The sequence below is a fragment of the Protopterus annectens genome, chromosome 8.part1 (assembly GCF_019279795.1).
Source record: "Protopterus annectens isolate FY-2018-M chromosome 8.part1, PAN1.0, whole genome shotgun sequence".
NCBI classification, from domain to species: Eukaryota; Metazoa; Chordata; order Ceratodontiformes; family Protopteridae; genus Protopterus; species Protopterus annectens.
The window spans coordinates 386,665,282-386,682,320 of record NC_056742.1 but is presented as its reverse complement, the minus strand read 5'-3'; the positions used below and the strand labels follow the sequence as shown (position 1 = coordinate 386,682,320).

At 42.8% G+C, this 17,039-nt stretch overlaps 1 protein-coding gene across 1 annotated transcript in view; it reads right to left on the bottom strand.

Annotated features, from left to right (window-relative positions):
- The window catches only part of DHODH (dihydroorotate dehydrogenase (quinone)), a 414,606-nt gene that overhangs the window by 229,044 nt on the left and 168,523 nt on the right, over positions 1-17,039 (bottom strand). Inside the window, exon 3 of the mRNA XM_044081957.1 lies at positions 5,779-5,978. Within this exon, the coding sequence (XP_043937892.1) occupies positions 5,779-5,978 (200 nt within the window). The remainder of the gene's footprint in view (positions 1-5,778; positions 5,979-17,039) is intronic.

Here is a 17,039-nt window from a genome sequence, read left to right as displayed (position 1 = left end):
ACCCATGACTACCTGACGTCATGGAAGATGAGAGAGCAACCGACGCAGGATCCAAGACTTTGATAATCAGGCCGACTGAGGGCTACTGCAAGCAGATAACCCAACTGTGATGACTGCAACAGTGAAACATGAAGAACATCTAAAATACCACTCACTAGAAACCACAGTCAGCTCTTTGAACCATGACTAGTCACCTTCCCTGCACTACACAACTAAAATACCACTCACTAGAAACCACAGTTAGCTCTTTGTACCACACAACTAAAATAGTGCTCACTAGAAACCAGTCAGCTCTTTGTACCACGACTAGTCACCATCCCCACACTATACAATAAAAACACTGCTCACCAAGAACCACAGTGGAAATTTTGTTTGACAAACTTTTTACTTCCTCCTTTCCCAGTTCTGCATCAAAAAATGACTGATCCTCCAGGAAAAAAATATTTGAAGACAGACAGATACAGCAGCTTGAATCTCACATATGCCTATCAACATTCCCCTGATTGCTGGGATAAATTTGATTTTTTCTGCCTGGTGTACAGTGAATAATCACTTCCACAGGCTTGTCTTTAATTTTAAACACTTCGCCCTTCTGTCACAATTTTGTCAGGCTCAACCTCTTTCTGCTGGTGTGGCTGTACCATTATTAATGCAGGTTTTGGCCGCTTTCTCAAGTTTGAATCATAAACACAATGTGCCCTTTCAATTAATAAATTCTGCTGTGGAACACCCACTCAGTTGCTTATTAGTGCTTTCATAAAATTCAATCTGCTCCTTCTAGATTCTCCGGTACAGCAGAAAAACTCTTACTTTCCCTGCGTGCTCTGTCCCCTAAATCTGCCATTTTATGAAACAGCTCATCTTGAGAAGCCCATAAGTCAGCCAGCCTTTAACTCTGACTTTTTACAGTTTTAACTGTTCATCTGAACAGGTTTCTTTGCATTTCTGATTTACTTTTCCTCTGGATTACCTGAAGGCTGGTCTTGCAGCAAAGCTGGAGCTTGAACTGCTTTTTGCTAAAACAGTCAGAGGATTCCTCCCAGTCAGTGTTCTCTTCACCTTTTCTAGTCGATTTTTTTCAGGGTCTCTAAAGTTTCTTCTTCGCTGGTACAGGCAGTGTACTTACTAACCAGTAACAGAATTTACTAAATCTGTCCCGTATCTCTCAGTTTCTTTTTTTCAAACTGGAAGAGCTGAAATTAACCTGTTGATCAATGTGCAGCCATTTTGGAAGACAGTAAAAGAACATATTGACCCCTATTAGCCACTAATTTGCTGCTCTCATGGTCTTAGACTTTTGACCACACAATGGGGACAGAGGAGAGACCAAAAGGAAAAGACCAAAACTGGCAATGACTGATTCACACAAGGATGAGCCTATTGGACTTTTGTACAGTTTTTATGCAGTTCTTAATATCACACAGTCCATTCTCAAATAAGAATATCTTACACATAAACATTTGGAGTTTCTCTCTGGGAACCAACAAGTTGAGGATGTTGAAATCCAAGATCAGCCTAATGCCCTCAACACTCATGCTAGTCTTATCAGAAGTCCTAGATTTCTCTCTTTCAAAGGAGGTTAGTGCCCATTTATTAATGTATTCTGATAGGGTGGAACATCAGGAAGAAGCAATAGTGCATCTGTTGAGGGATGTGGAAAGAGGTTTTGTAGTGCCTAGAAATTATACTCCCCATCTATCTGTCTTGTGTGATGACTATTTAAAGACAACAGATGGAGGGACAGGCAACTCCTGATACTTCCAGAATGGGACAGTTGGGCAAGTCCTCAGGGGGTACTGCTGCAATCTCCCAGAATGACAGCTACAATATCCTCGGATTGGTTAAGCCTTTCTGTCAATGGAAGGACACCTGCTCTGGGAAAGCTCCATATTCACATCAATTTTTCCCCCAGAGACTGTTGTTGTTACTGCTGGCTTCACCCAAACTACAAACTTTTCTGCTTCCTGATGAAGGCACATTGTGGCATCTGAAAAGTAAACATCTACAGAGGTAAGTCCTACCATCCTTCTTATTGTCTTACAAATTCTCTGACAGTTGGACAGAACAGATTATCCTTCATTAACATCCCCATCAGTGAAACCAATGAAAGACACCCTGAAAGTCTCAGTGAAGTCCATAAGGCAGCCAGCCATTACGGTGAACAGTAATGAGTGCCCACTGCCCAAGCTGCAACACAGCACTTGGTGAGGTTAGAATTAGAGGAAATGACAGCCATCCGAGAGATGAGCTTTAGCCCAAGATCCTTATCTTATGGCTGCCTTTCCAATGTCCTACTTTTTTTGAAATGACCGAGCACTATCTTTGAATTGGGAAAGGATATACAGATTTGCTTTTCAAACAGATTCACAAATTATTATTTATTTAAATCCTTGGTGTCATTTTTTTTTTTTTTTTTTTTTTTTTTTTTTTAAGATATTAGAGTCTCTCCAATCACTCTGTATATTTGTAAGATAAATCCCAAAATGGGCATAGTATTCCGTGATGGCCCTGAAGTCAGCTATCAAAGCATGTGGTGCATGCATCTGGGCCATTCCACAAATATTTTGCTATGACTGCAATGCAGTGTCAGAAACATGCAAAAGAATGTTGAGACTTTTTTAGAGCTCATAGATACAGACAATGGGTGCTTGCATGCTGTTTACACAAAGGCTCTTTGCCTCAAGAATCTAGGACTTCTACAGATTTTGCAGGTGATCTTTTGTAGTGTGCTCTCATCTCATGAGGTCTTAAAGAGCAGCTGTGATCCATGTTAAAAAAGGGCCTTTTAAATACCGGGGTTTTAGCATCATTACTGGTATGCATACACGTGAACAGGTCCATCAATTCCCAGCATCCATTGCATGAGTGACAGCTTTAGACAGAGGAGCTCAGTTAAGATGCTCTGCATGAGAGACTAAATTCCTTACCTGTGAAAATGCAAGAAGCAACATCAACAGCTTCATTTTGTGAATGTAAACCAATGGGTGGGGAATGGGGGCTAATAACCAAGAGAATCATTTGTTATGTATAACAAAATCTGATACTGCAAAGCCCAGGGCTAGACAGCTTCCAGGCCCACTGTCAGACCCAAAAAGGAAGAAAAGTCCTGCAGAGTTCTTTTCACAGATATAAAAGGTACTACATAAAGTTACAGCTATAGTGGAAGATAATGCTGACGTGTCCAGCATGTTAGTAGCACAATCCAAGAAAACTAGAGCTCAAGAGAAGGATCTACTCTGAAAATGTTGCATCTTCTATAGTGAAGATGTAAAATATAATAACTGAGCTATCTAAATAGTATCAAATAGTGTTACTAACAAATTGCTACACAAAACATTGAAAAACACAGTAAAATATTAATAGATTTTGAAGGGGGGCTGCTCTTCTCTTCACCCTTCCAATGTGGGGGCTCTGGCTCTTCACCCTAATATCTGCAGAAACCAAAACAAAAGTTTCAAGAAAAATTCTACCAACAGTTTCATGACATCACTAAAATGTACAGCACCTGCTGCAAACCAAGTTCTGATGTACTATGACATTTAACATCTAAATGCAGTTTAACGTATGCAGTATTACACGGTTTGAGAAAAGTGTATGATCAACGATAGTGCACCCCAAGAAAATGATCAACTGCAATAGGAGAATGAAACCGTAGTTAACAGTAAGGGGTTTGGGTCTTCTCAATGTCCTGGACATTTTCTGCACAATGCTATGGAAGTACAGGACCCATCGAGGCTTTATGGGTGGAGTAACACCAGGTTAGAGTTCCAACACCTCTATGGAGAGGGCCTCTTCTTTCCCAAGAGTTATCAATGATTCTAGATATCGAAGCTGGAGTTTTAAAAATGGCAAAGATGTAAGAGATGCAAAGGATCCCATTGCAAGGCTTGTCTCTCTCATGAACTGGATATGTAGGCGATGAGCCGAGACATACCTGGAAGCAGCCCACACCTTCTGAAAGGAAAACAATGACTGCACTAGTAACACCTAGATAAAGATTACACTGGACCCACACCTTCTCAAAGGAAAACAATGACTGCACTAGTAACACCTAGATAAAGATTACACTGGACCCACACCTTCTCAAAGGAAAACAATGACTGCACCAGTAACACCTAGATAAAGATTACACTGGACCCACACCTTCTCAAAGGAAAACAATGACTGCACTAGTAACACCTAGATAAAGATTACACTGGACCCACACCTTCTGAAAGGAAAACAATGACTGCACTAGTAACACCTAGATAAAGATTACACTGGACCCATGCCTTCTCAAAGGAAAACAATGACTGCACTAGTAACACCTAGATAAAGATTACACTGGACCCACACCTTCTGAAAGGAAAACAATGACTGCACTAGTAACACCTAGATAAAGATTACACTGGACCCACACCTTCTGAAAGGAAAACAATGACTGCACTAGTAACACCTAGATAAAGATTACACTGGATCCACACCTTCTGAAAGGAAAACAATGACTGCACTAGTAACACCTAGATAAAGATTACACTGGACCCACACCTTCTGAAAGGAAAACAATGACTGCACCAGTAACACCTAGATAAAGATTACACTGGACCCACACCTTCTCAAAGGAAAACAATGACTGCACCAGTAACACCTAGATAAAGATTACACTGGACCCACACCTTCTCAAAGGAAAACAATGACTGCACTAGTAACACCTAGATAAAGATTACACTGGATGTTAGAAAAGGAAAGTCAAAGTAAAGTAACAGCAACAGTAACAGTGGCAACTGACCTGCCTGCATCAGGTAAGAAGAAAGGGAGGTTTGGTGTCAATCTAGTAGGAAACCAGCAGAAGATACCTGGAGATCAGGTAACTGACGCCAACAGGGAAAGCAACAATCTCTGGTGAATAACATGAAGCTGGAAAATTCACTGGTATAACAGAAAAGGCAGGTCCATGTTAGACAAGAAGTACTTAAAACACAATCTATCTAGAACAAGCTTCATGATTAAAGACTGAGTGGCAGTACAGAAAGGGGGTCCTCACACCTGGCAAGACTCTCACCCCCCCCCATCTTACAAACCAAAAGCAATGCTAATCAAGGGTGTCAGGGCCACTAGAACCATCTATTACCCAAGAAAAAGTGGAAAACGTGTAGTACTCACCTGCTACAGTAAGCTCGTCTCACTCCCTCTCACCTTTTTTTGCACTGGTTACCAATAAAATTCCTAAAACATTGCCCTTTGACCCCTGTTTTTTATTCTCCACTATGCATATATATTTTTTCCTTTTAATTTTGAAGTGCATCTAGTATAACTATACGACATATCACAATGAATAATTTGGAGTATTAAGGTACCAGTATGAAGCATGGTCTGTAGATATGCATAAAACTAGAGAGCAAAAAATCCATTTCATAAAATCATCCACTTTTAATGCACTTTCATGTGGCCAAGTCATAAACCTATCTCAGCATATACCAGGAGAATACCTCTCAACTTCTTAGCACAATAAATCTGGACAGAGGCAAAGATGATGGAGGAACAAAGCCCCATAAATAGGACATCATTTAAATATTGGTCTTATAAACTTGAATTGTTAGAATAACAGGTTTTGTATTAGCATGCATTTTCTGAAGGATATGAAGTCTGAAACTCATGTCTGTCATTTAGTGACTTCAACCTCAATTTTCCAGAAAACTGGAAATTTTTTGAGGAACAGACCAAAACTATGAGGCACAAAAATCTGGACAGTTGAGAGAAAAAAGGAGTAGCAAGTCAGATTGCAGCCCAGTCCCTTACCTGTTAATAACAGCTTGGTCCTCTAGAAGTCTGAAAACTCTGGGTTTTGGATTTCCTTCCTGAGGTTTTGGTGTAACACTTCCCACCTCCACAAAGCCAAAGCCCATTTTGAACAGGCCATCAACAGCCTCCCCATGTTTGTCAAATCCTGCAGCAATTCCAACAGGGTTCCTGAATGTTTGCCCGAAGGCCTTTACTGCCTGCAGATTGAAGGGAAAAAAATCACAAGACCCGTCAGACTCAGTAAAGGCTCAAATACAACCTGCTGTGTTTTTTCCTGAAAAAAAAATGTCAAGAGATACACTAATATATTATGTAAAACAGGAACACTCTACTGTAAAGCTACATGGCTCAAAACAGCTATGTACACAAAGTAGGTAAGACAACATGAAATGATTAGCTAGGCAATCCTGCAATATAGCCTGACAATCCTGCCATTGCTGCTTCAACGTTTCAAATCAGTAATGTGCAAAGTAGTGCTCGAACATAAAGTTTCACATTCCCAGTGCTCGACTAAACACAGACCACAACCCTTTTGTGAGTGCACAATAATTTAAGAAAGCTGGTATATCAGTACACAACTTGGAGTCTTGCTTCCAATAATGGCAGTTTTGTTATTAGACATAGGCAGCTGGAAAAGCAGTGTGGACAGCTGATCATACCAAAGACAACTGAGGTGCAGGGACAGGGTCAGTCAGCAGCAGTTGGCCACTGATAAAGGATGGTCACTGACTGAAGTATACAGAGAGACACAGTAGGCAATGGTGTATAACCAAACATCTTCAGCATATCTTTAGAAGCAATGCACCTAGTAGTAATAGTGAGCTATATCCAACACTACACTAACTGCATTTAGAAAGAACTCTCAACATTCAAAAACAGAGGGTGTGTGTGTGTGTGTGTGTGTGTGTGTGTGTGTGTGTGTGTGTGTGTGTGTGTGTGTGTGTGTGTGTGTGTGTGTGTGTGTGTGTGGCACAGTATACCACACCAAACCTTAAAAAATGCTCAAGTCCTTTCAGTAAGACCTGCTGCTACCGAAAACAAATGACCCAAAAGTAAAGATGACATCCACCTATTTAATAGTATGTTAACATTCAAAGTGTCTAATTCCAGCTTCTTTCCTTAAACTTTACATCATTTTTTTTTCTTTCATTTCATTTTATTTTGCATCTTCAGCTGACTTACAGGTCGTTTTATTCGTGTCTCTCTTTATTGGGTTACAGTAACCTCTTGATTTTCAGTATTTAAGCAGACCCTTTTGCCATCTGAACTGTGCCCGCTAGGCTGTATTCCACAATGTCACTTAATGAAGCATTTATTTCATTTTCATGTGGCCTTCTCACTTGTCCACTAAGAATCTTACAGAATGCACATCATGTCATACAAAGCATTACTTAAACGTACCATAACAGTAGATGTTCAAATTATCACTGCTGCAGTGGCCTTAGCTATATAGGTTATATCCTGCTAAAACATAACCAACCAGCTTCCAAAGCTTCAAGGCACCTTTCACACATACAAATCATCAGTTAGTTCATGCTGAGCAGACTGAAAAGATGGGTTTTGGTGCCAAATTCTCCAGAGCCTTCATGCCTACAGAGAGATGTTAGGAACACACACCCTGGCATAAATAATAAAACAAGGGGGATGGAGGGAGGAAACAGCTAATGCAGCAGTGATCATTTAAACATCTACTGTTACAGTAAGCTAACTTACACAATTGTACTATGTTTATCATACTACTCACTGTTGCAGTAGCCTTAGCTATATGGCTAGATTACCACAGCTTACTACATTTGGGAGACAGAAGGAGAAGAGTCCGGGAGCCCCTGGAGTATGGTCCTACCAAAGCCTGAGCTAGACACCTAGAGAAGGAATCAAGCTTGTAATGCCTTGCAAATGTATGTACACAAGACCAAGTTGCTGCTTCTAGACCCCAACCCCTTCCAAAAATCCACAGAACAAGCAAAGGCCCTGGTAGAGTGGTCCTTGACCCTGCCTGGAATAGTTTTGTTGTGGTGAGTATGTCTAAGGCTATTACCTTTTGTTAACCATTTGAAAATTGTCTGTTTTATATGTTATCTCCCGTGTTTACCTTCAAAAAATACAGTTGTGTAAAATCTTAACATAACAGTAGATGTCCTTCTCTTCACTTCTGCACTATTCATTACAACAGGAATCCCCTGCCAAAGGTAGCCTGACATCAGGACAGTATACCAAAGTATTTTGGTTGTAAAGGCCACACCATACGTTACACTAAGCTCCATGTACATGGTACAGGGCATAAAGGTGACATAGGGATGTACCATCCTCAGAACTGAAAATCCACAGTAGGAACGATAATCCAAGGATAACAGTAAGCATCAAACATATTCAGAAGAAAAAAGGATCTGGGGGAGGAGGGAGGACGTGAATACTGCAACAGTGAAGAGAAGTACCTCTACTGCTATGGTAAGATTTTACACAGCTGTACTACTATGTCCTTCCATATGACTGTTAAAGTATTCTTTACAACAGGCAGAGTACAATAGCTCAGGAAGAGGAGGAGGAGGAGGAGGAAGGGCCAACAGAGGCCTCTAGGAAACCATGGAGAATGGCCCTGGCAAAAACAGTTCTGGCCCTAGAAATCACATCCAACTTGGTGTTTAGTAAAAGTATGTACAGAAGTCCAGGTAGTTTCCTCAAGAATAGACTTAGTATCCAAACCCTTGAAAAAGGCACCAGAAGTCACAGCTCTAGTGGAATGAGCCTTAAGAGATGAAGGAAGGCTCTTCCCATGAAATGAATAGCAAAAGGAAATGGCTTTAGAAGTCCAAGAAGAAATGGTTTGCTTGGAAACAGCCAAACCTAAAGACCTGGGATGAAAAGAAACACAAAGCTGTTCACATTTACAAAAAGCTTTAATCTTATCCAAATAGTATCAGAGTTATCTATGCAAATCCAAGGTGTGCAGAACCTTCTCTCTAGCAGACTGAGGAGAAGGGGAAAGAGTGGGCAAATGACACCCTGTCCTTATAGAAAACTAAAAAAAAGAGGAGCAGCCATTAGAGGCTTGCAGCTCAGACACCAGTCTGGCAGAGGTAAGGGCCAAAAGAACAGTCTTCCGAGAACAATGCTGTAAGGAAGCTGAAGCAGCAGGCTGAAAAGGAGGCAGAATCAATTTTTCCAAAACAAAATTAAGGTCCCAGTAAGGAGGAACAGGCTTCCTTGGATGCCCAATGTGAAGAATGCCTTTAAGAAACAGTTTTGCCTCGATTATAGAGCCTAAAATGGGAGTCAAAGGCAGAAAAGCAGAGACAGCTGAAAGGTGGGCCTTAACAGAAAAATATGATAAACCCAGCATTGAGCAATTCACACAAATGAGAGAACACCAAAGGAACATCCACAGTAAGTGGATGCAGGTTACAAGAAAGACACAAACAGAAAACTTCTTCCATGTGGATAAGTAGGACCTCCTAGTAGTGGGTTTCCTGGCATCTTGCAGGATCTGAAACACATACAAAGAAAAAAGTTATCTATATGGAATCAAAATCATATCACCCACAGTATCAGCTGAAGAGTGGACAGGTGGGGATGGATGGATGAATGATCCCTTGTTTTGTGAGTAGGTCCACCCTGTGAGGTAACTTGTGATGATTGCCCTTGGCAAGATGAAGAAGAGGGAACCAATGCTGTCTGGGCCAAAAGAGAGTCACCAGCAAGATTTGGGTGCACCCTGTGTTATCTTGAACAGGACTTTTGGAATGAGAGAGAGGGGAGGAAGGCATAAAGAAACATCCCCTTCCAAGAAAAAGATAGGCCATCCACCTTCCAAGCCAGAGGACATGGGACTCTGGTGCAAAATAGAGGAAGATGCCTGTTTAGAGGGGAGGCAAATAGATCCACTTGAGTACCCCACTGGTGGACAATGTCCAGAAACACATCCTTGTGAAGCATCCACTTGTGGGTCTGCTCACTGAGTTTGCCACTATGGTTTGAAATGAGGGTATATAAACTGCTTGAAGGGTCACCTGATACTGAATAGCTAAATCCCAAACCTGAAGAGCTAGCCTGGACAGGAGATAAGACCTTGTCCCCCTTGCTTGTTAATACACCACATTACTGTAGTGTTGTCTGTGAAAATTCTGAGGGACCCTGGAAGAAAGGGAGAGTGAAAGGCTTGAAGAGCCAGAAGAGCAGCTCTCATCTCTGACACTGATATGGTCCTTTTGATGAAGAGACCAATGGTCCTGCATTTTCAGAGACTGAAGGATGCCCCCATCCCTCATCCAAAGCATCTGTGCAGAGTTCCTGAGACGGGGGTGGAGGTTGAATCGAAGCCCTGGATTGAGGGACAACTGATGAATCCACCACTGAAGGTCCATCTTGAGTCATGGAAGAGGACGAACTAAAAACTCTAAAGGATGAGAATGCTAAAGCTAGAATGACTTTAGAAACCACTGGAACTTTCTCATGTGCATCTTGGCTAGAGGAATCAGAGGAATGGTGGAAGCCATGAAACACAGAACCCTTAGAAACATCCTAGCTGAAACTGATCCAAGGGAAAGAAGGAAGTGAAAAAAGACAGAGTTAAAGCCTTGGGAGGAGGCTGGGATGCCAGCATTGGAAATGTCTGGAGCCTGCATCCTAGGAAAACATGATCCTGAGACGAGTCAGAAAAGACTTCTGAAAATGTACAGTAAACCTCCGACTTTAAAGAAGTCAAATTGCAAAGTGAAGATGTTGAAGTAGCATGTCTGGGGAGGAGGCCTGAATAAGCAGGTTGTTTAGGTACAGAAAAATCTGTACTCCACTCATTCAGTAAAAAGAAATCATAACAGTGAGGCATTTGAAGACCCCTGGGGTAAAAGAGAGGCCAAAGGGCAAAGCAGAGAAATGACAATGCCAGGAAGCAACAGAGAAACATAAAAATTTCCTGAAAAGAGGATGGACAGGGATGTGAAAATCAACATTCTCGACATCCAGGGATACTAGAAAAGCCTGAAGAAGAGGAGGAAACAAGGATTGAAGGTCAGCATCCAAAAGGACAGAAGAACATTTAAAAAAAAAGTGTTAAGCCAATATAGATCTAGACTGGGTCTCCAGGTGCCTTCTTTCCTGGGAACCAAAAACATTCCCGAGTAAAACCCCTTTCCCTACTGAGCAGCTGGAACTGCTTGAATAGTTCCCAAAACCAACAAGCTCTGAACCACTTCTGGAAAAAAGGGCATTCATTCCAAAGGAGGCTGAAGGAATGTGCAAGAAGCAGGGAAGAGATTTCCAGACCATAAAGTACCCCTGGTGGATAAAGTACAGTTTTGTACCTACCATAAATGTAGATGTTCGAGTGTTCACCCTGCTGCAGTCATCACACTTGGGTTATCCTGTCGTCAGGCGGTCCCGCAGTCGGCCGGATTTCCAAAGTCTTGGTCCAACGTCTGTTGCTGTCGCCTCATCCCTGACGTCAGTGCGCCAGGGGTATATATATTGCAACCGACGCCATTTTCTTCAGTTTTTCTTGCCCCAGATGTCAGGTGCCCCCAAAAAGGTGATCCAGATTAGTACCAAAAAGGTGTGAACACTGTACAAACAAAAAAATCCCTTCAGCTATAAGCAAATACATCAGAAAGGCATAGCAAAGATTTAGCCAGTATATCAGAGGGGTTGGAGGGAGGGTAACCTGGACTGCAGCAGGGTGAACACTCAAACATCTACATTTATGGTAGGTACAAAACTGTACTATGTTCATCGTGTTACCCTACTGCAGTCATCACACTTGGGTTGAGTCCCAAAGCTAAGGTAGGGTGGAGGCATCATAGAGGGTTAGTGGAGGCAATGAGGCCCTGCAGAACTGCAGTGGCGAAGCCTGCCCTGGATTTAGAATAAAGAGGTAAGTGATACTGTTTGGTGAAGGTGTGTACAGAACTCCAAGTTGCAGCTTCTAAAATTTCCTTGGTAGGAACCCCCCTGAGAAAGGCAGTAGAGGTAGCTGTTGCCCGGGTAGAGTGGGATCTAATGGTAGGAGGAACTGGTTTCCCATGATGGGTATAGCAGAATCGTATGCAATGGCCTATCCATTTCGAAATGGTTTTCTTGGATATGGCCCTCCCTTGAGAAGCTGTAGCATAGGAAACAAAGAGCTGGTCTGTTTTTCTGAAAGCCTTAGTTTTATCTAAATAGTAACGAAGTTGCCTGTGAATGTCCAAGGAATGCAGGAGTCTCTCACCTTTGTTCTGTGGATTGGGAAAGAAGGTGGGTAGGTGGATGGTTTGATTTAAAGCTACACTGGAAACCACCTTAGGCATGAAGGAAGGATTAGTTCGTAGAAAAACTCTGTCTTGATGGAAAATGACGAAAGGTTCCACTGCCATAAGTGCCTGTAATTCTGAGACTCTCCTAGCAGAAGTTATTGCCAGGAGCAGGGCAGTCTTTCAGGATAAGAACTGAAGGTCTGCAGAAAAAGCTGGTTCAAAGGGAGGTAGTGTTAGTTTTTCCAGAACAAAGTTGAGGTCCCATGTTGGTGTAGGGGCTCTACTAGGTGGTCTAATGTTTTTTGCCCCTCTGAGGAACTGCCTTAGTAGAGGATTGGAAAATAAAGGTGGATTAGTGTCGTAGTGAGCTGAAATAGCTGAAGCATGGATTTTAATAGAGGAGAAGGAAAGTCCTTTATGCAACATCTCAGTTAAATACTGCAGAATGTGAGGCATATGAGGCCGAGTTGTGTCTTGGCCTTTAGCTTGGTACCAAGCACAAAACCTTTTCCATTTGTCCGAGTAAGCCTTCCTGGTGCTTGGCCTCCTGGCCTCTAGAATAACATCCAGTACTGCTTGTGAAAGAGGGGCTGGTGGGATGTTTAATTGATTTAACATGCAGCCAGGTTTAAGGTTTTGATCTGGCTGTGTAGAATCTGCTTGTCTTGCTGCGTGAGTAAATGAGGAATTTGAGGCAATATCCATGGTGGGTTGTGAGCCATATTCTTCAATAGCGGGTACCAGTGCTGGCGTGGCCAGTCTGGGGCTATGAGAATCAGTTGTGGTTTCTCCTTTTTGACCTTCAAAAGAACCTTTGTCAGAAGAGGTAATGGAGGAAAGGCATATGCTGTCAGGTTTTTCCAACTGAAGGAGAGAACGTCCACTTTCCAAGCTTGATGGTGGAATGTCCTTGTACAAAATTTTGTCAGCTGGTAGTTTTGAGGACTGGCAAACAGGTCTATATTTGGTAGACCCCATCTGTGAGTTATCATTGTAAATATTTGTGGGTCTAGCTTCCACTCGTGGGGATCTTTGATGTTTCTGCTTAGGTCGTCTGCCAATGTGTTTTTCTGTCCTGGCAGGAATTGAGCCTGTAACTGGACTTGGTAGGCCAGAGCTGTGTTCCATAAGATTATTGCTTGCCTGCAAAGCGGGTAGGAATGTGTGCCCCCTTGTTTGTATATGTACCACATTACTGTGGTGTTGTCCGTCTTTATTGCAAGTTGTCCTGACTGTAATAGATCCTTGAAGGCTGTCAGAACTTTCTGTACAGCTAGCATCTCTTTTTGGTTTATGTGCAGTTTTCTTTGTTCTGCAGTCCATAGGCCTTGAATGCATTGCCCTGCCATGTGTGCCCCCCAAGCATAGTCTGAGGCATCTGTTGTGATAGTTTGCCTGGGAGGGGGCAAGACGAAAGGCTGACCCTTGTTGAGGTGACATGCCTGTGCCCACCATAGAAATTCCTGTTGAAGGCAGGGAATGAAAGATATCACTGTGTCCAAGCTGTGGCTGTGTTGAGACCATACGCTTTTTAGGTACCACTGTAATTTCCTCATATGCAGTTTTGCAAATGGTATTATCAGAATGCAAGATGCCATGAAGCCCAAAGCCTGCAGAATTTTTCTTGCAGTTAATTGAGTCTTTGTTGCCATTGTCTTGAAATATTGAGTCAGTTGTAATTGCTTGTCTGGTGTAAGATAAGCCTTCTGGGCCATTGTGTCCAAGCTGGCACCCAGGAATGTCATTTTTGTGAGGGTACTAGTTTTGACTTCTTTTCGTTTACTGTGTACCCCAGACAATTTAGTAGATGCTTCACAAAAGCCAGATGTTGTAAGAGAATGTCCTTTCTTTCTGCTTGGATGAGGCAGTCATCCAGATATGGATATATTTGAATTCCTCTTTGTCTGCAGTATGCAATTACTGGTGCCAGGCATTTTGTGAATACTCTAGGCGCAGTAGATAAGCCAAAGGGCAGTGCAGAGAATTGATAATGGGTTGAACCTGCAATGAAACAGAGGTATCTTCTGCAACTTTGTCTGATAGGGACATGCAGGCATGCCTCCTTGAGGTCCAACGTTACCAGCCATGCTTCCTTGCCCAACATGGGAAGTAGCTGCTGTAGTGTTAGCATCTTGAATTTGGGAACTTGTAAGTAAGTGTTTAGAATAGAAAGGTCCAGAATTGGCCTCCAAGCATTTTCTTTCCTGGGTACTAGGAAGAGTCCTGAGTAAAATCCTTGGCCTTACTCTTGAGTTGGTACCCTTTGAATGGCTCTCATGGCCATGAGAGCTGTAATTTGTTTTTGAGCCTCTGCCCTTTGATTTTGTGGCAGGTTTGGCATTCCCCTTTTTATTGGCAAGGTGTGAAAGTGGAATCTGTATCCTCGTAAAATTATGTCTAGGACCCATTTGTCCTTTGTGATCATGTGCCAGTTGTCTGCAAATAGTGCTAGTTTTCCTCCCAAGGGGGCTGACAAAAGAGCTTTGTTTGGCCAGTTGAGGTGCAAGTCATTGAGTTTGCCTTCTGGTAGGTTAAGACCTGTCTTCTCCTCCCTTCTGGGTTGGAGTGCCTCATTGGCGAGGCTTATACTGAGCTTGTGGTTGTCCTCTGCCCCTTGGGCGTCTGTATTTACCCCTCTGAGGCCCATCAGTGGCTGGAAAGGACCAATTTTTTGTTGGCCAGTTTCTGCTGAAGCGAGGGGGCTGTACTTGTAGAAAATCTTTGACTGTCTGCATTGATTTCGCCTTATCTTCCATTTTCTTTAAAACTTCTTCTGCTGTAACACCAAAAAGAACATCCTGCTGTAAGGGAGCATCTAATAGTTTTGCTTTAACATGATCTGGCAGACTTTGTTCTTTTAACCAGGCATGCCTACGTATAACTGATCCAGTGACGGCTGCTCTGCAGGAGGCCTCTAAAGAATCAAACCCACATTGTAAGGTATGTTTGCCCACCTGCTCGGTGGCATGCAACAAATCCTGTACTTCTTTAATTTCAGATTGTTGAGGTAAGGTGGTTATCTTTTGTTTTAACTGAGAGATCAGAAATTGCTGATACTTAAGCATATGAAATTGACAGTTTAGTGCTCTCATAGCTAAAGTGGCTGAGGTGTAAACCTTTTTCCCCCCGTCTGTCTAGAGCTCTTGAATCCCTTTCAGAAGGTACTGGATTTTTAGCCATGGAAGTCTTAGCCCCCTTGGGACCCTGGGAGATAGTCTCTGGGTCAGCTACTGGGCTTTTGTAAAGGAATTTGTGGGAATCAGGTACTCTGTAGTATCTGTCAGGCTTGGCCGGGGCAGGAGGTATAGAGTCAGGGTTGAAACTGGATTCTAAGTAGACATCATCCACAATGTCCAAAACAGGAGGGATGGCTAGAGGTCTGTGTTGGGGGAGTAAAAGAAACTCTCTCAGCCTTTTCTTGGAATCAGAGTAATCCTGACCTTCCCAGTGAAAATGTTCCCTCATAGTGTGTAAAGTTTCCCCAAAAGAGTAATCTTCTGGAGGGGAAGCTGAGGGAATAGATTCCTCAGCATCAGAATCTTCATAAGGAGAGAAGGAATAGTCTTGGTCCCCAGAGGAATCCGAAGAAATAGACAGTTGTTCAGAGGAAACAGATTCTTCCTCTTGTCTAGGCCTTTTGTCAGGAGGAGGCTGTGAACCCCTGATAAGAGAAATCAAATCTTCTGCCATTTTAAGCATCTGTTTCTTAGGCATAGGGCCTTGAACAGGTGACTGAAGTGAAGCCTTTTTCGATTTAGAAGGAGTCTTCGACTTGGAAAACGTTTTGACTGAAAGAGTCGTCGGTCTGAAAACGCCTTCAGAAACTGATGGCGTTTCAGAAGAACCGACGTCCTTGGAAAGTAAATCGTCGGTAGGGCCTGAAATAAAAGGCTGCGTCGGCCTAGTACATTCAGGCAAAATGTCTGTAGCGGTCTCGGGTTCCAGAACTGCGGTAGTCAGAGGCTGCGTCAGTGCCTCATTGATAACCGGAGAACCGGAGACCGGATCAACCGAGGCCTCGGAATCGGGCTTAGGCCTGGGCTGTCGGTCCTTGTCCCTGTGTTTTTTGTGCACGCTGGTAGTCAGTAGCTCCGACGGCATGTTATAGTTAAATTTTCTACCAAAAAAGTGTTGTGCGAAATCAAATAGTCTTTTAATAGTACGTTTATTAAATCTAGCACAAAAACGACAAGTGACGTCGTGATCAGGGCCTAGGCAAGGTATGCAATAAGAATGAAAATCCTTATGAGGTATTTGCTTCCCACAAGAAATACAATTGTTAACTTTTTCTGACATCGGTCTGAGGCAAGAAAAGTTTCCCCAACGGGGTACTTAGCTTTATAGAAGACTTCGGTCTGAAATTCGAAAATCTCAGGAGTCGGCCGACCGGCACTTGCGAACTGCTTCTGCTTCGGGCACCGCACGGCAAGAAAGACTGAAGAAAATGGAGTCGGTTGCAATATATATACCCCTGGCACACTGACGTCAGGGATGAGGCGACAGCAACCGACGTCGGACCAAGACTTTGGAAATCCGGCCGACTGCGGGACCGCCTGACAACAGGATAACCCAAGTGTGATGACTGCAGCAGGGTAACACGATGAACATCTGAAAGGACCTAGGAGTTTTGGATGATCTGTAACCAAATAAGGACAGAGAAAGAGGAATGTGACCGGAAAGACAGAGGATAGTCAGACAGCACCTGGTATATCAGGAAAACGAGGCTTCTGAGCTGAATGAGTTTTAGTAGCCTTTGCAGGAGGAGCCCTTTATCACACTTTTTTCCTATATGGGAGGGCGAGACTGTCTATGGACAAAGGCAGGCTTGTTAGGATAACTCCTTTGAAACTTAGGGACAGGGAAACAGTGTGTCAACTCCTTTAAAGCTTTACCCTTTTCCTGGAGGGGCTTGTAAAAACTTAGCAGCAGCAGCACCACCAAATAAATGTTTATTGTCCAGAGGAGCATCCACCAACTTAGCCTTGATGTCATCAGGCAAGCATTAAAGACGTAGCCAGGAATACCTCCTCA